This window comes from Copadichromis virginalis, linkage group LG16 (genome assembly GCF_057382275.1).
Source record: "Copadichromis virginalis isolate Kocher_CV1m ecotype Utaka linkage group LG16, C_Virginalis_male_GT1.1, whole genome shotgun sequence".
NCBI classification, from domain to species: Eukaryota; Metazoa; Chordata; class Actinopteri; order Cichliformes; family Cichlidae; genus Copadichromis; species Copadichromis virginalis.
Window position 1 is genome coordinate 26,615,657 of NC_140633.1, and position 22,792 is coordinate 26,638,448.

Consider the following 22,792-nt stretch of genomic DNA (forward strand, 5'->3'; position numbering starts at 1 on the left):
TGGCTACCTCTCAAGCCTGGCCAGGAGCAGTAACAGCTACATAAACACAATTGTACACACACACACACACACACACACACACACATTCTCAACCCTGTTACTGTGGCTACAGACAGAAGACAGCACGCAGGAAGCTGTGAACTAACTAGTGAGGGAAAGAGAAACGAGAGAACAGAGAAGATGAGCGGGTTCCTCTTTTCTTTCATCCTCTAACGGGAGGTGTTCTGCAAAACCAAAAACAAAAAGGCCCTTCAGGCTGTTATACAATCACAGGAACAAAACAAGAGAAGTGAGTGACCAGTGATGATCAAACAGCCTCACAGTGCAACAGGAGGGCGGGGAGGATCCCTGATCAGAGAGCAGGACAGAGAGGGGGAGAGTAAAAGTGTTACATCAGAGGAGTGAGGAGGAGAGGAGGGGAGAAAATTGATTGTATAATAGAGCACTGGCACTGGAGTTTGAAACACAGTGTGTCAAAAGGTGAAAACACCATCTCATATCCCGTTGCCGTCTTGTTAATAAAAACTTCAGAAGAGTGTAATCGGAGCGGTGCTTGAACTCAGGCAATTTCCAGTGTTGGAAAGAGCTCGTGAAATATCACCAAACACAAACGTGTGACTGCAAGTTAAAGTTTTAGAGGGAGGAGAAAATGTTAGCATTTGCTCTAAGAGATGGAGAAAGATATTAAAAAAATAAAGGACAGGAGAGGAAGATAAGAAAATAAGGACTGCTCAGCAAGGACAATTTGATATACTGGAAATTCAAGTTTGGGTAGATTATAAATGTTGCTTTAAATATCTTTTTTTAATCAGTTATTGGATCGAACTTACTTAAGTTGAATGACTTAAAAAAACAATTTAAAGTATATAACTTTTGTATTATTTAAACATTGCATGAGCATGATCTGCAGTTTAGTGCATGTTAAACTAGTTCGTTTCCAGTATTGTGATGAATTTTGCACTAATGCAGCGTATTGGACTGTTATAGGGCAAAATGGGGTGTTTATGGCCGATGTTTGGTTACATCGAGGGTCGTTGAATTCAGTCAAATCCACAAAGAGCACACAGCAGCTGCGCAGGTCAGCTGATCACATCCTGTATGCAGAAAAAACGAGGTCAGCAGAAGTGCAGGCAATCCTCATGAGACTAAAGCAAATACAGTTTTTTCTGCTGTTCTCCATATGATGTCACTGAGAGTGGATATCCCTAATATGGTCATCTTGGGCCGATAGCTGTGGTTGAGAAGAGAAGAGAAGAGAAGAGAAGAGAAGAGAAGAGAAGAGAAGAGAAGAGAAGAGAAGTCCATCGAGGGTTGGAGGGCCTAGTCACTTTCCATGATGCGTTTGTATCAGGGGGGGAAACGAAGCTCAGTCCCACGTTAACCTATTATTAACATTCACAAGAGCTGTTCCCATAGCTATGACCTGTGTCTTTGGGCTTAGGCGGCGTGTGTCTGGAACATGAGGAGATGAGAAACAGAGTGTTTTTATTAGGGAGGAGTCGTTTGTGCGCTTGTGTGGAAAGCCGAGCAAATTTTGGGAGAACTGCGCAGGCTCTCGGAGCCCCCACCAAACACCCCGCACTCCACACTTTAAGTGCTACCAGCTGCAACACGGAGAAAGCAGGAAGAGAGAGGAGCAGACAGTGGGGAGGGAGGGCGAAGACGACACGAGGGGAAATGAGAAAAAGGAGGAGACGCGGAGGGAGAAGTGAAAGGGGAAAGCAAGCGCATGGAAAGCACTGAAACCGTAGAGAAGGGAGGGTAAAAAAGGGAGTTTTTAGGGAAGTGTGAGCTCAGGAGGGCTCATCCTGGAAACAAATCAATAGCTGATACATTCTTGGGGACTAGTTGGACTGCAGCTCTTCCTCCTTGGCTGCCTATTGGTTGAGAGCTGCCTCAAGGAATGCACCGGAGCCTGCCTATGGAAAAGCAGAGGCAATGACCTCCAGCTCTCTCACAGTGGCACAAAGTGGCAATTGTTTGAGCTTGAAGAAAAGGGGGATGGTGCAGGAATGTAGAAAGAAGCCCATAACTCTTTCTTTTCCTCCACACTCTCTCATGCTTTTTTTGTCTCTCACTCTCTCATTCACTGTCCATCTCTTTCAAATCCCCCCCACCTACCCCTTTAACCCGCTCTATTATTCACTATTTCTTGTTCCCTCCCTCGCCATTACCCGACTCACTTTCTGTTTTCATTTGATTCCCCTGTGCCTGACCACTTGAGGTTTCCGATCAGGGCAAAGAACAGGCAAAGACTTTCCAAAATCCCACATGGGCCCACTCAGCCTATGAGACTAATCGGTAAAAATATGATGGTAAATAAATAAAGAGAGCTTTGTTTTATTTAAAGGGGTTTAATATAGATCAGTTAGTCATGTAGACACAGATGACTTTAAGATAAAGAGAAAAGAAGGAGGATGCGACTTGAACCAACAACGAGTGTGCTGAGTGTTTAGACACCAACTCCTTCAAGTATGGCACTGTGGAAAATTTGCTTAGTCAAATTTTACGGGAGATTTGGAGGAGAAAGTTGAGACACCAAATTTAAAGCTGCAACCAGGAGGTGGACAGCTCAGCCTTGCTTACAATTACACCTACTAGCACCACTAAAGCTCAATCAACAACATTGTTTTTGACACCTCAGCTTTAGGCGGATAAAAAAAAAGTTAATTTGAGAGCTTAAAAAGTGCTTGTAGGTGGATTTTGTTACCTTCAGCCAGAACCAGGCTTATGCATTTCCTAGCAACTACAGCTAAACAGATTTATTACACACCTGAAAATATTCTTCCGGTTCTCTTATGAGATAAGAAATGTGAAAATTAAACACAGTGATAGCCAGTAACTACCTCATACTAGGCATTCATGTGTGAAAACTTCAGCAGCATGTGTGAAGGAAGGGAAGAGGAGTACTTCTCCATCTATAGTTTCACAGTCGGTGTCAGTTACCGAGGCAGATTTATACTAGCTGTCAACAAACCTGCACCTCTACCACTGACACAGCCTTTCAGTGTTTTGTCTATCATGTCTCCTTTGACATGCGTCACTTTCTTTGTGCTTTCTGCCTTTATCAGATCTTCTATAAGTGCAATCTCTCAGGCATTACATTAGCCAGATAGGTGAAGCAGTCTCTGTGACGGTCGATACTCCAGATCAGCCTAGTTAGCTCTTTATCGTCACCATCTAACATGCTGCAAATGCAGTTCTTTGTGCCAAAAAGCAAACAAAGTCCCAGCCTGGCAAGGCCGAGAACTAGGAGTCAAACTGCTGAACTTATCATTGAAAAGCATATATTTTGCAGCCTAAGCCACCATCACCAGTCAGTCTTAACCTGAGTGGTTGTAAATTAAACTAGCATTCAAAATGCTCTTAAAATTCTGTGAGAGCCTCGTATTATTGAACTGTCAGCATTTCAACAATTTAGGTGTACTAGGAGACGCAGTATGTGCAGAGAAAACTTTTATCGCATTAATTTTATGTTCTTTCTCTTTAAAGATTATTGAAGCTACTCTTTCATTCCTGACTAAGCTGCATAATTTACCATTAGGAGTCACTCCTCACTGTACCCATTAATAACGCTGATTTTGGCTACACACAGAGAATGTGCTGTCTGGGGTATTTTCTTGCACCAATAAAACATTTCTGCTCCTCTTTTTACCTTAGTCATCACAGCTTTTGTTTGTGCTGCTCTAGCTAACCAGTTGTGCTTTAACATCTTAACTCCAGTCAATCCAAATTGAATTATTCAGTGATTTGTTGTTATTCTGGCAGAGTCTTCTGGTTAATTTGTTTATCACAGACGCTGGTCTCCCAACCTTCCCCCCACAGCTCGCTCAGCAAGGCCAAAAAGACTTCATTTTGGCAAACCCCTAAGAGCTGGCTGATACTTGTCTTCACGAAGCTCCTCCTTTTACTCCCTTCTCCCTTCCAAGCTGCCAGGAAAACAACCAGAACTGGCTGCTCAGATGACATAAGACCATCTTTATCATGTTGCTGGGACGCTCCTGATCTCTTCAGTTAGTCCCTGCTATGCTACAAGGTGATGTGAGTGCAGCGCTTCATGTGACTGCGTCGCTCTGCATTCAAGTAGCTTGTTTCAAACTTTTATTTCTCCATTGCTCTTTCTGGCAGTGCATGGTGAGTGCAGAGCATGCCCTCAGCCACAGAACAGCAGTGGCCAGTGGTTTTCTCAAACCCGGGCGGTTCCAGATAAACAACTGTCTCCTTTCTATCTAAGTCACTCTGATGCCCGTTTTGCAACTAGTTCCCAGGTTGTCTCCTCCAGAACTCATGTGCACAATTTTTCCTCAGTTGTAGAGATATCCTGGACAAGAGATAGAGGGGTCAGAGGGGAAGGAAAAGCCACAGCGCTGAAACGGCCAGTGGAAAAGGGAAGCATGTTTTAGCAAGGCCACTCACCTTTCTTGTGACCGCTGGATCTAGATAACTCCTCAGCTTTTGGAGGTACGTGTGAGGCGGGTTTTTCACTTGGAATCGCTCCTGTAAAAAGGAACAAAAAACAAAAATACTGAAATGAGCAGGGGTGGGAGGAAACAAGACGAGAGGAAGAGGAGAACAAGAGCACAGGGCAGAAGCTAAACATCTGGACAGTTCTCGTGTAACAATAGTGGAAGTTATATTCACAGTTTCACAGTTTTGTTTGACAGAGCCACTTTGTTCATTCAGATGACTGCACACACACAGACACACACACCACAGCCTCACAAGTCTGAACTCATGGCTAGTAAACAGCAACCAGCCTTTATATGCAAAACAAATTTCACTGATGATCTTTTCATTAATTTCAGCGTGCTGTAAAGAGCTGCCTGCCTGAGAACTGTGGCCACACCTGGCTACATGAATGTTTAAGTCTCCCAAGTTCAACCAGCAAGACTTTTGACGCCAGACCATTATATACGATGCTCTAAATATATACGATACAGCAGATTAGTGCTGGATTTGGATCACTGTGTTGAGCAGGAAAGAGCGTCGTAGCCCACACTGCATCAGTTTGAGACTGCAGGCCATATCACAGAAAGGAAAATGTGTTCTTCATGCAGTGCGGTCACATTTCTCCAGTGTTCTTCCTAATTTTGAATGCTCTGATCTTGTATAGATTTATAGATCGGGAGGTGATATAGATCGGCGGCTCGTTTCACTTACTAGCAAGAATATTTAAAAAGAAAAAAGAAAGAAAGTTACTGTCCAGCGTCAGATTCCCCAAAAAGAGGAGCGAGAATTTAGCAGGCAGTGACAAGAACTTGATCTCCCAGTGGCTTTCCTCTAACGGACAGCCATATCTCTTCAAACAAATGTAACAGGATACAGTGATTCTGATCTCGTTAAAGGTCAGCGACAGTTACAGGTTGGCCGTACATGTGTGCGAATTACTGGAACACATACACTTGCAAACCTCCCTCACTGGTAACCAAAAGCCATCCATATCACATGCTTTTATGCAAACAACTTCAAACTGTCAGCTTCATCAGCGCAGTATTTGCTGTGCCGCTTTTGTCATGAATCACATCCTGGAAAGGTGTCCACCCTCCGCACACAGATACAGAGAACGGATCGACAACATCACATTTGTCACTGCCACAGGGTCTGTCGCATAAAAACAGGAAAGACGAGAGAGCTGTCAGGAAAAAGAGCCGGCTCTCAGCAGACAGCAACACGCAGGCGGACAGCTCTAAAGCTTGGAAGCTCGAGCTGGAGAGTCTGCAAAATAACGAGCGAACGGTACGGTGCAAATCATGACGAGCGCAAAGACCTGTGAGGTGTGTAAATACCTCACAAATATAAAAGTGTGAATTTATAAAGACCGGTGAAATCACAGTGAGCAAATATGTTTGGTATGTAGAGAAATATAAGCGGGTTTCAACATGCTACGTGGCAATGAAGAGTCCAGAATAGCAGGTTTAAGTTAAGTTTGAGCAGTGATCTTTACTTCCTGCTCTACATCTGAGAAACCTTTTAAAATTAGAGTTGCCAACCAGTTGTTGTACTCTCACAGCGACTCATCTATATGAACTACGCCTCTGTACAACGCTCCGATGGCTAGAAATAGATCACAACCACAGCACTCGACTGGGAAGAGTTGATCGTGCCGATCTCCCTCTTTGTACTCGGGATGTTTTAACCTTGCGTTCACCTCAAGAACAACCTCAACAATTTATCAATATTTCATAAATCCTCATAATTGCTGGAACGAAAACGTTTAATATTTCATCCGCAAGGGCTGTTTTCCAGAGGGGGTGTGTACCTGTCGTCTCTGCTTCTCTCTGTTGCCATGGTTACATTAAGGGCTTCACTGTAGCTATGACACAGAAAGTAACTTAGTCCCACAGCTGCCTGCAGTGTCATGGGTATAGGTTTATTTTGAAAACAAAAAATGAATAAAGAACTGGAAGAACTGGGTTAGCAATATTCTTTGATGTCAACAGTAAAACTGAGGAAAATGCATTATTTCATTCTATAACTTCAACCTAATACCAAACAAAGTGTAGGAAAGAGATGGAGCATACTTTCAAATGACTGATGTCCACCTTTATTGTCTGAGCAGGTTAAGCTTCTAAATTTGGTTTTCCAAATGTAACCTTTCTCATAAGAGAGAATTATATAACTAGATGTTATATCTGACAGGATTAAAGCATTACCATAGTAAATCTATATTTAGATGAATTTACTGTGGTTTTTTCCTTGCTAATTTCAGTACCACACAAACTAGCACAAGTTACCACACAAATTCATTGCTGTAACTTTCCTGCGCTGAAAATTAGTTTCCTTTCAGAACCGATTTTCTGGCTGGAAAAATTTCCACCATAGTTTTCCAGCTCAAAGCGGTCTGTCTCAAGGTTCCCATCCTCACAGAAAGGATAAGAAACTTTAAATTCACAATATAAAACGTTTATTATGAACATGAACTGTGGCGAGCATGTTCCCTTCTTCTGTGCGTGACCATCGAGAAGCCAAGACTGTCAGCAAAAATCACCGGGCAACGTTTAGCTTCAATGAAAGCGACTATTTTTACTTCAACTGTGACAGTTTGCAGTCAGCCCCATGAAGATCTCTGACTGCTGGTCAGCAGTCTGGTGGTTTCTGTTACAGTTCCTCTCAGGGTCAATAACTATCAATACAGTTTTTGGTGGGTGGTGGTCTTGATCTTGTCTCTGCTTTTCTCCTCTGTTCAAGGAGGCAGAAAAACTTTCTGGCACAGAGGTTGCGGACTGAGTAGAGCGCTCAGACCACAGCTCATTGCACAACGTGCACCCTCTGTTATTTCCTACACGCAGCACTGACGCCAATAAGAGGCTGAGTTTTTTCAACTAGCTAAGTGATGTGCGCTCCCTGCTGTGCCACTTAACCCACTTGACCAAGGAAGCCAGGGTGGCGTGTAAAGATGGCAAAAGGCTTACTGGATAAAGGCAGGGCAATGGAGCATGAGTGTTGCGGTCACGACACACAGTGGGGTGGGACCTTCTCCTAGATTACACGCTCAGCTGACAGTCCAGACAGCACATATAACATCATTCTGTGTGAACCTTACCCAGATGTTTTCAGCATTTAAAATGATTTAGTAATTAAGCAGCTACAATCAATTAAATGTGACTTATGCAGCAGCTACATCGGATCACATCATTTAGATGAGTGGCTGATGCTCACCTGATCACAGATCAGTTCCCACTTCTTCTCATTGTCATACTGTCGCAAGAGCCGCGCTTTGTCTGGAGGAAGATTCATTGAGTTCTGAAAGAGAGAGAAAGGTCCCAGTTAATCAAAACGATGATCAATGTAATGAATAAATACCATCATTAATCCCAAACATAAAATCAAACTAAGAAACCTGTCATCATTGGTAAGATGCAAGCATCTATACACTATACTCTGCACCAACAACATCAGGGTGTCCGTGGCTCCCAAAGAGAGTAATTAAGAGATTGCAAGCTTAATGGACCTCTGACCTAACAGCTGGTTACGGGCTCTCTCGTTGCTAAACATAGCAATGAGCAGGCAACAGAAGAGTTACATTAGCCAAAGTGTGAGTGAGGATCATTAGGGAAAGGTCGCCAAAAATGTTTACATGTGCTCTTCCCTCCTGTTCATTTGGGATAATCCAGCTGTAAATGAAACTGACCCCTCCCTAAGGCGTCTTAGAGGTTTTACAAAAATGGGCCACAATATATAAACAGAAAACAAAAGGAAAGTTTAGAAGGAAACACAAAAAGTTCCACTCTGTTAAGAAGAAAATATTCTGTTCTGTAAACAAGATTGGACAAACAGCGCACAGAAAAAGATTTTCTATGATTAAGGAAATCTGACCATGAATTTGTTTTCCAACTAATATGTGTGTGTGTGTGTGTGTGTGTGTGTGTGTGTGTGTGTGTGTGTGTGTGTGTGTGTGTGTGTGTGTGTGTGTTAGTTTGAGCCTGTTGCTAAGTAGAATTTTTTTTACATTCCTTACAAGATTTTTGCCATCAGTCTACAAATAAAATATCAAGTCTTCCACTAACCAAACAGCTGATGGTTTATCTGTCTTGCCAGATACAGAAATCTGCTGAGGCAGGACAGGTAAACATCTAACCCTGCTTTCTAAGTTACTGCTATGACTCTTCAGCCAGTTATCCCAGGGCAAGAAACGAAGGCGTAAGTACAGAAGTGAGTCTGAAGTAAAGGTGGATGCTCTGAACATCTTTCAGTATTTTGCTTTGAAACTTTTTTTAAAGCTGTTCCTCTTTGATGAGGTTAAGCAAGTGATTTCCTGTGAAGAGCCTGTTGTTCAGTCACACCTAATGTGACCCATGTGTTGGCGAACACATTAAGACTGAAAATAAGCTTAGATCGTGCAAAAAAACACAACTCTTGCACAACTCTTTCTCTTTATCCGGTTTTACTTTATCGACATCTGCTTCATGTACGAACACCTCTGCAGCTGTCCAAAATGTTGCACTTTCCAGCATTATTCACCACACCCTCGTGTGGATTTAGAAAGGCTACAAACAATTATCCAGCGCTCCCAGTATGCTGCGCAAAGAACATGGAAACACAAGTGCGACCCAGCTGGATACTGGTTAACCAGCTATTCTTATAGAAATAAAACAGAAACACATTAAGAGCACAAAAATAGCATAGAGGTGTATAGCTAAACTGAGTGTTTCTGCAGCTTTCGGTCATAGAGAATACACAATAATACAGATGCACAATACAGCTGTGTGAGAGAGAGCCATTCAGCAAAGAGCAGGGGAAAAAATTAGAAAACATAACCATTAGAGTTGAGGTTGTTTTTCCCATCCACACTGGTTGGGCTGCATCATCTATCAGAGCGGGTACCGCACTCAGCTTCTACTTTTCCTTGTTCTAACGTTTGAGTCTAAGGTTTATTTATTAGCACCCGGCGGCTCTTTTTTACTTCTCATCCGTAAATAATCTGCTCTTTCACGTGATTCGGTTTATTTTGAAAAGTCTCAACAGGATCTTGAGCTTTATTGTGAAAGGTTTATGTGGAACACGCGATGGTGTTACCGTCGTTGTTGCTAACCACAACGCTTAAAAACAGGGGCTTGTCCGTCTGTAGTGTGGTTATATAAAATATAAGAGAAAGAGAGAACTTTAAGAAATGAATATAGCCACTACAGTGACCATCAAAACGATGAAAAAACATTGCCGTAAAGAGTTTATTTTGCGACACCACGAAACAAACAATAGCGTAAAATGAAACAACAGCCCTACTTGCACCACCTATTATTTTTTTTGTTTTGCCTCCTAGAAGACAGACTTCAGCCAGCAGTGTTGGGGATCTTCTGAAAACTGATGGAAATATGAACATAGAAAAGTATCCTCAGAGTCTGATCCACCAAGTATCATCATCTGGAAAGCTTTTGATTTTTCAGCCTAACATTGATCCCAAACAGTGTCAGTGCAGTGAAACCCCGCATGGATAGAACAAACACGGAGTCAAACACTATCAGCCGTGGATTGGCCTCCCCAAACCATGGACCTCAACATTACTGAAACAACCTGTAATCATCTTGGTGACAAATGGAACGAAAGGCAGCCAACATCCAAAGCTCTGAATGTCTTTTAAGAAGCCTGGAGAACTATTCCTGAAGATGACTTAAATAAATTACAAGAAAGCTTGTGTAAGATAGTTCAGGCAGTGTTGAAGAATAAATGTGGTCATACTAGATATTGACTTTCAAACTTGCTAGAATTGCACAAACTATTTTCTCTTATATACTGTTATACACTCTTATATAAATTGTTCACCCCTTTCTCATTTTCCTGGCAAAATAGTAAAAAAAAAATAGGGGTGGCTAATGGATATGGTAAAAACTCAGGTTGTAGCCTGTAGATATTTAACTAAAGGAAATTGAATTAGTATTCTGCCGAAGCTTTGAGTCGAATGATCGCTGCTGTGCTGACTGCAGGGAATTGGGAGTCATAAGGGTTCTATTGACTCATTCTGGCTGCTGACCAGATGACTAGGCTTTGTATCCATTCGTCTTCCCTAAACACATTAAAATACAATCTGACGCCTGAGCGGACGGTCACATTAAGTGACAGAAAACCACCAGCGGGTTTACTATGTTACACACAGAAGTGCTTTTACATTTTGGAGAGAGAAACCTGAAGGAGGGTAGACTTTTACTTCTAAACGTCTACCTTGTTTTGTTTGGAATTAAGAGTACCTTTGGCCTGGGTGCTTGTGTGGCTTGGGTGGTTTGCTGAGTCGCTGTGGGTGCACTGAACTGCTTGGTGAGGCTCCAACTAAAGCAAAAGACCACTTCTACCAGCCTTCATTTCATCCCACTGCTAATGAGCTGTGACAAGCACTCAGCTCACTGGGTTACCCCATGTCTACAACCACACTGGTATCTGTGCAACTGTGTTATTAATGGGGTGCAGCTGAGGAGGGCTGGGCAGCTTTTAACCAACACCTGATGGCAGACCACCCTGACGAATACGCACCTAAATTTAACTGGTTAGTAAAACAGTAAAGCATAACAGAAATTTGAGACACAGGCAAACACGCTAAAAGGATGCACTCATTCATGCTGAAAATTAATAATAATCTGATATAAAATGGTGGCAAAGCCATTTTAAGTATTGGTAAAGCAGATGCGTGCAACCAGTGCAGCTGCAAGGAAGTTTAAATCCTAAAAAAGCACAATGAAAGGGATTTAGTCAACAAGACAATCCTGTTGGGAGACCCTGACAAAGCATCGGAGACTCCCTCCAGACGGCAACAAAACGCAAACGACAAGAGGGAGAAAAAAAAATAGTGGAATTCACTGTGCTAGATGACCATCCCCTCTCAGTGAAATGTGGGGTTTCAATGCTCTCCAGCCTCCCTTCATGCTGCCAAAGTCACATTTCATCTCCAAAGCAGCTGTCCCACATCTGTACAGTTACTGAGTGAGTTCCTTTAGAAACAAAGCTGTAGCCTGAACATGAATCCAGGTCATTAATAACTGTCAGTACTGTGGAGACAACGAGCCAGTATGTCGTGCTAAACTATGCCATATTTACTCAGATACAGGGGGCCAATTTTAGTGTAGCTCAACTTTAACAGTTGCTACTAATAACTTTATGCCAATGTTTAACTCACATCAGAACTTATTAGAGCCCACGTATCCTATCATTATCCAGCTTAAGTCATAAAAGAAGTAAAAATAGACTGCTGGCTCAAAGCCCACCAACCACCACTACCTACCAGGAGGTCTGCTCAGGCACAGCCTTCACAGCACAGCTGGCTAGAAAAGCAAACACACAGCCCACATGAAGGACCTGCTTCAGTCAGTAATGCTGCTACAAGATCTAAACTATATTGACACAACTGGCTAACTAACTACTTGCTTTGGAACGTGTCTAAAATGTAGTGTTTTGCACCTTTAGGTGTGCAAACATACACACACACAAACAAAACACACATTTTTATTTCCATTTTCTTAAAACACCCTGCAGGTCTTCAAATGTGTCACAGAACAAACTAGGAGTAAAACATATACTGTGAAGTATACATAAAAATAGTTATAAACTTCATAACGTCTTTGATGGTAACTGCAGTTGAAACATAGATCTGGGATTAAGGAGAAGCACTTGAATTTTCTGTGACAGCCAACAAAAAAAATGATAAAGCACCAATTTTACATCAGATAGAATCCACAACCACATGTTCACATCATCACTCCACATGCTGCCTGCTGTGATCTCACATACCAAGCAATTTTGGCTTGAGCGAATGCAAACAAAAGAGCTCGATCCAACTAGGAAAATCAAGAAACCCTGGTAGACCACCTATTAAAGAAAACATCCACTTTCAGAACATGCTCCACTGCGTTTACTTGTGTTTACTACACAGTAACATGAGACAGAACCTGACAAAAGTGTGCCGTACATCACCTCACTGTCACCAGCTCTCCTCTCAGATATCTTTCAGCGCAGTGATTGGTTTCTCCTTGAGGATTTGGGTTGCCATGAGTTGGTAGCAAACCCACGCTCCCCTCTTTCTTCCTCTGCGTCTACCTTCTCCCTGCTAACGCACCACAATCCAGAAGAACTTAATCTCTGTGTTCAAACCAACAGATGCGGCATAACTGTTTTGTCAGCATTAATGAAACTAATGACCTTAATAGAAGACCCGTCTTTCTGCTGTAAACAACCAATTTGCATCATTCAAAGCCACGTTCCGACCTCTAATCAATTGCTTTTCGCTAAAACGTCTCACTTGTCTTTTTAAATGAGCAGACTGATGCCACGCTGCGTGCCACAACAAGAAAACCTCACATTGCATCAGTTATTAAAAACTAGTCAGAGCAATAATCCTCAAATTGCTCAACGCTACGGAAATGACTGGATGCTGTACTGGTCTCTCCCAATGCTTGCTTCATCAAATGCTGGGGTGTTTTGTTTCTGAGGCATTTACAGATTTATATTGAGGTTAATGCTGCGCTTCAGGCTAGTGTGAGTTGTAAAACACCATCCCTATGAGTATTAATATGTGACGGCAAAACTGCATAATAAATGATTCACTTCACTTCTTGCTTTTCACGTTAACCTTCAGGGGAGCGGAGGAGCCCCGCAGCTCAGGCAGAATCGAAATCTGTCATATTCATAATGGAGTGTCAGCGTGGATCTGTAATCCCTGGCGTTCTTTGGGGGCACAGGTGTCCCCTGTCTGTCCTCAGATTAGCTTTGTAATCCCCAGGACCCCCCTGACCTGACAGTAGCGTTTGTGTTTGTGAAGCTGTTCACTAGAATGCCTCTTGACCACTCGGTGAGTCAAATGTTTTTGCCTCTCGTTTTACACATTCCAACGACATTTCATCCATTTACCTCACTGCGCTCACCGATAACATGACATACTGGACTTAGCAGACCATCTGTCAGCTTCACACTCTCTAACAAGAGTGGGTACTCGCTATTCTCATTTTATCCACGCTGCTCACAATGCCATCAAAGTGCCTTCAGCAAGGCTCGCCACAAATGCAGCGAAACGCAGAAGAAGTCAAATGATCGATGTTGAAATCGGAGCCCAACAGCTTTGTTCAATTTTAAAGCATGACACAGAAAAAAAATCTATAACACTTTGTGGGTAAAATACACAAAATATTGCAAAAATATGTTTAAGTTGTGGATTAAAAAGAAAGGAAAAAAACTGTGGCTTGAGTGCTGGATGCTATCCAAATTCCGGAAACATCATGGAGGTGGTGTGGAACAGCAGGAAGCTATCCAAATAAAACAAGTGATACATGAACACAGAGGCGCTCTGGCCAGACCAGATGTTGTGAGGTTGCGAAAGTGACTGGACTGAGGTGGAGTCCACGTTCCAGAGCGAATATGAACCCGAAATGTTGTTTGTTCAAAACAGTTAATAAAAAATGGCTCGGCTGAGTTAAAAATGATGAGAAAAATTAGTTTACATGGATTATAATATTTAAAAGAACCTTTTAAATCTTCCTCCTGTGGCAGGAAATCTTCAATGAAATGAAAAAGAAGCCGGATGATTTAATACTACTGCTCAATAATAGCATTTAATTTGTCCTTTATTAACACAAGCCTGACAAATACAACCAGCTTAGTGCCTAACTGTAAGCTGTGACAATGATGGCCACATTTGTGTCACTGTGTCGCATTTAGATCTGTAATAAAGTAAAAGTATTCAGCATCCTGTTTTATGTGTGCATTTGGGTGGGTGGGGGTTGTTTTTTATCCTGTTATACACACTTATTCATTAGTCACAAGAGTGGAATTCAAAGGTTAAATGCAATAACGAAACTGATTACATACAAACTTCACAAGAAAAAGTGATAAAATAAAAAGCCTTTGAAATGGCTTCCATGATGTCACCCGCACGCACTGATGGCAGGCATGACGTAACCTGAGAGCTGAGTGCTTTCGCTTTATTTTCACTGGAAAACCAGGAAGCTTTACCGTTGCTTCGAAAGAATTACTGTCCCCTAGTTTGCAGTTTCAACGCCTTTATGTGGCACTGCAGCTAAAACATTACTTTCCTGCTCTGTGACACTTCTGGAAGGCGTGCAAACATTTCTGACAGAATCATGATTACCTCCCCCACAAAAAAACCCCCAAACACACCTGTAAATTTTGACCATCCAATCCCACCCTGTCTAAACCGGCATCCCTCAAACGCCAAAGAGCCGTACACTCACTTTTTCTAACGAGACGATAGAGGCACTCTGAACAGCAGGTGCCCGCCACAAAAGTACACTTTTGCATGGGAGCTTGAAACCACATGATTACTGAGCACAGAGCTGCTTTTACGGTATAAAAAAAGGGCTGCAAGTGGCATCCCTGTCGAGCACACGGACACGGTGCCTGCAGACTTAACAGTGTGGATCAAACTGTTCAAAGCTGAAACATCTGAACACCAGCGTCAGTGATCACAGGTATTATTCAAACCTGTTCAACTGTCCCATGGTGAGCATCTTAATACAAGATTTTCATAGGAGAGGAAAATTGCCTGCTCACCTGAATTTGAAGGATTCAATCTATTATTATATATTATAGATTTATTTTATAGGTGCATAAAATTATTTACCATTTGTTGGTAACGTGTTTTTTTTTAACGAAAAAGCAATCTGAAGCCTCTACTGTAGGAAAGAAACAAAACTGATGTCTTGCCAATTTCCTATCTCTGTTTTTGAGATTTACTGGAAGCGCTTGAGTTGGTACTGAATCCAAATCATAACCCCGGATAGGCTGGTGCTTCTCTGTAGCTACTTGTAAAGAGTCTAGAGTAAAAGGCAAATCTTCTGTCCAATAAAACCTGAAACAGCAGACTGCCACATTGTCTTCAGGTCTAATGGAGTCCATTCAAATTCAACAGCACCTCCCATTCTGCTCCGCAGATGTTAATTCTGGCAAGTTGCTACCCGACAGAACCTGCCTTTTTTACTGTGGCCATTTCAAAAGCAGCTTATGTCTCACAAAGAATAAAATAATAAAAACATACTAAAATAAAAGCCTGAAAAAGAATGTTAAAGCTAACTTTTGAGACAAAGTGTTACATCACATCACAACTGAGGACAAAAATTAAGCTCAAGGCCCAGGATTGACAAGTGTCAATCCCAGAGGATAAAGTGTATCCTTGTCATAATGACACTAATAACTGATGAATTTGCTGGAAGTTTTAGATAAAACTCAACATCATTAACATTAACTAATTCTTAAGAGGTCACAACAAAACACCCACTCTTATGCAGAACTTTGACAGACCAAGCAGAATGTCTTTCTAGTGCAGCTGCCACCTTGGAGCCTGGACAGATCCTGACCATAATGCACTTCTCAAAAGAGCTGCAACTCTGTTGCTCTTTTGTGTGAATTTTGGACTGGTCCTGGCAATGGACTGTTACCCACATGAAAGGATCAGACTGGTCTTTTTAAGACTCCATCATCATACACCTGCAGGAAGAATTACACCAAATATAACTATGGATGGCCAAGTCTAAACAATGACTCCAGGCTGATGTCAAAACTCCCAGGGACATTTTCTTTTCCTCTTAACACAGTTGCTAGCTGGCATTCAACATTTCATTGATGCCAAACAAAGTGTTCGGCTGCTTTATTAGTCCACAACCACGCAACTGAAACTTCATTCAGCAGGTAAACAAAAGCAAAGTAAAATCAAAACAAAGTCCAGCTGACAGGTTTAAAGATTATTCTAGAGTCAATGATTTCCTTTGGGTTTATGTGCCACCCACATAGTGGAGTAGAAAACCGAACCCCCGAATGTGCACATGTCAAAACTGAAGTTAGACCAACGATACTGATTGGACCCTCAGTAGTTTCAACTGGGTGGTGACTGCACACAGCTGAGAGACTTTTTCTCACATAATCAGCTGAGCCTCTGCCAGCCAGGCAAGATGCCTCCAGGCTATGCTTTGGGATCTTGAGCAGCACATTATCGCTTCACACCGCAGTACCTCACATCCCCTCTGAGATTTCACAGGCCAGAGCGTTGGTTGCAGGATTTCATTGCTCCCTGAGCATAACATCCTCAGTGCTGTTCTGGCTAATTGGTGGGTGAGTATCCTGGGGATCCAGCACAGCAGAAACCGATACAAACACACACACGCTTAGAAACGGGTATGTGTGGAGGCCTCTCGTGGCCTGCCGGCTCTGGGTCCAGTGCCAGGCTCCGTCTTGGGCTTCACACAGAATAAAGAGCAGCTCTGTCTGGTGGTCCTGACGCACGGGATTCAGCCACTGCTCATCCTCTGCACCACAGACAAAACCCACTGTTCTATTTTATTAATGAAGAAGAGTCAACGTGGAAAAACCTAAGAGGTTTAGCTTAGTCACTTCCTGGGTTTCATGTAGCACTGTGTGAGATGCAGGGCTCAGTGTCTTCGCACATTTGAATGACATTCTAACAAAAAGCCAATTTGCATATTACCACCAATGCATTTTGGATACACCTTACCCTGGGAAGTACCAGAAAGCGTTTTCCAGGTAAAAACCCACTCTGGACCTGCCGATGTGACAGATTAGACTTCATTTAAACATGAGGGCTACTCTTGTGATTAATCTGCTGGAGTGGATTTCAGATGCGGTACCTCACAGCAGAAATAACAGCAGATTGTGGTGCGTCGCAGCCTTTAAACAAAGCAGCTTAGACGTAATCTGGGCAGACTACTGAGAAGAGCAACAACAGCATCCAAGCTACAGTCCCCCCCATATGGCATTTAAACAAGTAATGACTCTGAACTTCTCTGTCTCCATGACAGCAGGCACGATACTCAGAGATTCAACTCGACGGTCTCCTGGATGTGGGTGCAATCTAATTTGATTGTCAACTCTGTGGTTAGCTGAGGCAGAAGAGCAGACATGAGGCCTTGGCTGCATTCCTGTTACAGAGTCATTTTCCTTTGGTTCAGTGTGAAGCATATAGACTGACTAATACTGTACATGTGACTCCCAAAGACCGACTGTAATCATTTCACGTGCTTTCAGCTATTGTGCACTTATAAGCCAAGAAACATGTTAAAAATGCCGTTCAGAAATTTTGTCTGGATCTGGCAAGTGCATGGTTAACTGATCAGCAGCACACTGACATGACAGAACTGTGCCGTGCAGATTAGACATCAAGAGGGCTCACTCATGATCATGTGGAACTCATCTGTGGTTGACTTATGTTACCAATACTACGACAACAAGCGAGCAAAGATGCTTTAAAAGAACCAGCAACAATGAGGAGTCATAGAAAGCAGAGAGCCTTGGCATACAAACAAATTCCTATTTATGTCTCTATGACAATCTGCGCCGTCTAAACAAAGATTATTTGGGTTTAATCTCCTTCTGACTGAAGGCCAAGGCTGCATGTGAATCAGGCAGTCCGATCACAGCAGAGGCCTCAGATTACTATTAGCTCAAGTCTGTTTCAGAGATCAGTTCTTGGCCTAATGAGCCACTTCACTGGGAGCTTTTCATTTGGTAGAAACTGCAGACTCCACCAGAGGCAAGCCACTTGTATGACAATCACACACAGTGAGAGCAAACAACCATATCTAAGGAAGGTGGGTTGAAATTTAACTTACTACAGCTTTGAAGGAGCTGAAGGCAGTTAAAACTACATCAGTATAAGTTAGGGTTAGCTCACTGAGCACAGGCAAAGGTTATAGTTTCTATTATTTCTTTGGGTCTTAAATACAAACTTTCAACTATTTTAATGAGATAAATGCGATAAGTACAAAAAAACAACAACAAGATATTACAACGGCCAAGAAGTGGGGACTTCTAAGTATAATTTAGATTGGCACATGTACACAAATCATTAACTACAGACATAATATGGTGATAAACTTTAACAACACTGAATTTTGCATTGATCTTAACAGTTTATTCTTGACCTTGGAAACATTTTTGCTAAAACAATCTCCAGTGAAGGACCATTTAATGGCATTGACACATTAACTCATCTTGTGGACTGTGCCAAGATCCTGGACTTCCTGGATCTTCTAGCATTCAGTGGGTAGTTTAACAGAACACCGTGACACCAGTTCCTGTACAACACAAGTCAACATTACTTGTGCAGCTACACAAAATCTTTACTGTAGAAACTAGGTTAATTTTACATGTGTGGTTACACACAGATGCAGTCTGCTCAGATGATTTGAGTCACGAGTTCATATTTGAAAAGCTTTTCACATCACACACCGTGCAAATTTTAATAGAGTGTAGTTCTGTGCAAAACTCTTGTCACCCTTCATTTCTCTTTATATTTTGCTTCCAAGGCTCTAGACTTTCATGTAATTTTTAAGTGCTCTTGAGCAACAGTTCTCCACGCTTGCTGAAAGTTTTTCTCTGGACATTAACTGCTATTTTACTCGGTCTGTTGCAAAAGCATATGTCCTCATTTCTTTAATTGAATTCATGAAAAATGCCAACGATAACACATGAAAGGGTGGTTTTAACGCAGATACTCATAAGGAAGAAAAAACAGAGCAAAGGCTGAGTTATGAAAAATTACACTAGAACTGGACTAAGAATCGGTGGCAACAGGTCTTATTTAGTGATGAATCAAAATTTGTAATCTTTGGATCAAAGTGTCATCATGTGTACGGAGGAGCTCAGAACAATGGATAGAAAAAAAATAAATGATGGAGCAGTATCAGTCGTGGATTGACCTCCTCAGAGCCAACACCTCAGCATTATTGAAGCAGTGACAGAGACAATGAGGAAAGGCAACCAGCATCCAAAGAAGAGCTTTGAATGTCCTTCAAGAAGCCTGGAGAACTAATCCTGAAGACTAATACATAAAGAAATTACAACAAGTGATGGTCAACCTCATTAGAATAGTACAAACTCTGTTTTTGCCTTATATGTTTTGTTTTTAATCTTTCATGTTTGCACACTTTAATAAATCACTGTCTATTTCCCATTTTCCTGACAAAATATCATGAAATGAGGGGCAACTCAAGACTATTGCAAAGAACTATATGTCCTCGATTAAAAAGAAAAAAACAAATACAAAGCTGTGGACAACTTGAATGTGGTTACATACTGTGCAAGCCTTTAATCCAAATGGTTCCCTGCTGTGATCCAAAGCTTGCCTGTTGATCAAATCTATTAAAAGTGGCAAGTAAACAGTCCTGCAGCTATTATTTGACCAATCTGGTGTCAATATGCAACAAGAAGACTAATATCATCATGTCCAAAAGCAGTCATTTAGTTATAGTTTACATAACTGATAAGGGGAAACCAGCCAATCAGATCGATAAAACTTTATGGGTGACTAACAAGGGGCTAAATGGCCCACTTAAATCTTGATCAGCTCTGAAGGCCTCTGTTATGTCAGGACACAAAGCAGAGCGAGGGGAATCATCCTAATCGTTTGCCACTCAAACTGAAGTGAGGTGATCAGAGTCACGTAGTGCCACTTGATAGTGCCAACTGCCATGAGCCACAGCTGAGACACATTAGGGTTTAAACGGCAGTAACTAACACTAAATGCTGTGATTATAGCACTAAGTTCTTTTAATGCTGGAGGGCTTCCATCCCACCAAGAGATGAGGCATCATGCTGGCAGCAAGGAAGAGGAGGGGAGTCAGCGGGGGAGTTCCTGACATGGTATGAGGACGGGCGTTTCAGATAGCCATCCTAAGAAATTTTAGACTTAAATAGTTTGATTAGGGCGGGGGTTTGTATCCTGGGAAGCGTAATAATGATGAGTTTTATAATCAACAAACTACATTTTCTAGATCCCAACTGTTTTGCTATTTCTCATTTGAGAGGGGAATTCCTAATGCTTGTAAAATGTAGGAAGTAGGTGGTTCTAGTAGCAGATGTGATTAAGAAAAGGGCCTAAATCCCTCGGCAGTGTGACGTCAAACCTCTCTCTCCGTGCTGCCTCCAGGACAGAAAGGGATTCACCAGTGTCTGACAAGCAGCAATCACACCCCAACACAGCACAGCGAATTGACTTCCACCTAAACTGCTTTTTTGTGATGTGCTTACAGGCTAAACGATCTGCCCCGCCACCACTAACATAACAAAAATGCTCTGTAGCGAGTTGAAAAAAGAAAAAAGACAAGCTCGAAATGAAAAACCTTCTCCTCGTCTCCGTGACGAGTGCACGACGATGCAGTGATAAGAACCGGCTAGCTCAAGTCAAATTCCTTCTCCTAAAGCAGTTAATGTGTATGAGGGCGTGAGGCCAGGCGACAATCACGTTTGACCCACATTTTGCCGGCTCTCAAATTTCACCTCACTGTTCCTCTGTGCAGGTTTTGATTCACTGACTGGGGCACAAAGCTGGAGAGCAGAAAGTCATGTGTTACTCTGTGATGGCTTAAATAAATAAAATTGTCCAAGAAGATGGTAAATAACACTTTAGTACACCAGTACACCAAGAAATGAGCAACACATCTGGCCAATCAAAACCTATTATATACAAACCTTTTGTGAATCCCTGCAACACAGTCAGTATCTTGATCAACTGTTTAGAACTGTTTTGCATGGAGGACTCTTTATGTTGGTGCCCAGGTAAGGTAACTGTTGACAGATCCACTGCCTGCCTATGATGTGACAGATGTTTCAAAGGACCTGACATGCCAGGCACTTAAAGCTTCAATGGGGAGCTTGTGTCTGGACTCATAAAGTTACCAGTGTAGGTGTCTCGTGCATATACTTGTGGAAGTGCTACAATATTAACATTTTATCTTTTTTTTTAAAATTTATTTATTTATAGGGCCAAAACGTAGTGTCTGATCTATTTCAGGACTATGTGGTAAAAAGTGTAAAAGCTGACTCAGATACTTGTTGAATCAAAAAGAAAGAAGGTATCAATAAATTCCCAGTCCTGCTACAACTTCATCGCTACTTTGATTACGGTTTAAAAAAAACACACAACAAAGTTTAGAAGTTTTGTCAAGGTCAAAAAACGTCATATCAGAGGAACAGATGCAGATCTTGTGCAAATAAACAAACACTTTTCTGTTTGGAATGACTTTTTTTTTTTAACTGAGCAACAAAGAGAGGATCGGGGCGTGCAGGACGAGAAACAGAGGGTCCAACCTACACACACAGCTGTCCCGTCCCGGGGCACCGGAGCATGGAGGGAACAAAGAGAAGACAGATGCAAACGACTTTTTTCTTACCAAAACGATTGCAAATCTCTCCTCCAGTTCACCTGCGTCTGGCATGGGGAGTTTCAGGGGCATGTTGTGTCCCCTGAGATCAGTGTGGTGGTCCATGCTCCCTGCGTTCCCCATGATTCCTCTTTTGACCAGAAACCCCAACTTTTTCCCCTCTTAGTCCACTTGAGAAAAAAACAAAACAAAAAAAACTCTGCACGGCGATAAAAAGGGGAAATATCCGCACGCTCTTCGCTTTGCTCAGTCGCCCTGGCAGGATCCTCGCAGGTTTATCCAGATCACTTCTTCTTCTTCTTCAACATAAAGCACATGTGAGGGAAGTAACATAATGCGACGGGTCCGAGCGCAAGCGGCGGCGGCGGCAGAGGAGTCCCTGATGAAACATTTTCACGGCAAAGGGAAGAAACCTGGAAACGTGACTCCTCTTACTCACTCGGACCTTTTCTATGCAGTTATCCGTATCTTGCACAATTTCGGCTCCACTCCCAGCCGGTAGTAATGACGACGAGCATGATTCACGATTACTGCAACCCTATCTGTTACTTAGTAGTGACTGAGTGAATGAGTGAGTGAGCGGGTCCGGCTTTCCTAATCCCTCCACTGCTGACCAGCTAGTTAAGGAGGAGGGGGTGTCCACACGCTCACACACACTTGGACACACTCGCAGCCTGCGCGCACACTCTCATCCCTCTTTTACAATGAGTCCTTTCAGGGGGGCGAGCCTCCCACTTCTTCTTGGGGCGTAGCTCCCAAAGCCGTAGCTAAGGAGATGCTCGGTGTTGCATTGTGGTACTTTGAGTCCAGAGTCAGGGGCCAGTAATCAAGGGACGCCCTCGTGCAAAAGAAGAGCGAGTGCAGGGACTCTGTGAAGTGAATCCATCCTTCTTACGGTGTGTTTTTCACTTTTTGTGTAGATAAACTTAATTTGTTATATAATATCCTGCCAAACTCTGTCACAATGACTTCATTAGTCAAGCGTTTTCTACACATGTATGATTATCAGTTTTGAGCTTAACCAGTTATCATATTGAACAATGTTTTCCAAAAACAGCACATGAGTGTAATAAATCAGTAACTCCAGGCATCATAAGTAGTCACAATGAGATAAGGCTATTTTAATTTACACCTATTTCTAAATTTTGACCATGACTATTTGAGGGAAAAGATTTGCACACAATGAC

At 42.3% G+C, this 22,792-nt stretch overlaps 1 protein-coding gene across 7 annotated transcripts in view; it reads right to left on the reverse strand.

The window, feature by feature from the left end:
• fmnl2a (formin-like 2a) overlaps positions 1–22,359 on the reverse strand; it is a 49,969-nt gene extending 27,610 nt beyond the window's left edge. For all 7 annotated transcript variants that reach the window (XM_085434142.1, XM_085434138.1, XM_085434143.1 and 4 more), the window contains exons 1-3: positions 21,615–22,359; positions 7,660–7,743; positions 4,417–4,497 (exon numbers count right to left, since the gene is read on the reverse strand). In XM_085434142.1, the coding sequence (XP_085290268.1) occupies positions 4,417–4,497; positions 7,660–7,743; positions 21,615–21,728 (279 nt within the window). In that variant the 5' untranslated portion in view covers positions 21,729–22,359. The remainder of the gene's footprint in view (positions 1–4,416; positions 4,498–7,659; positions 7,744–21,614) is intronic.
• Positions 22,360–22,792: the final 433 nt, after the last annotated feature.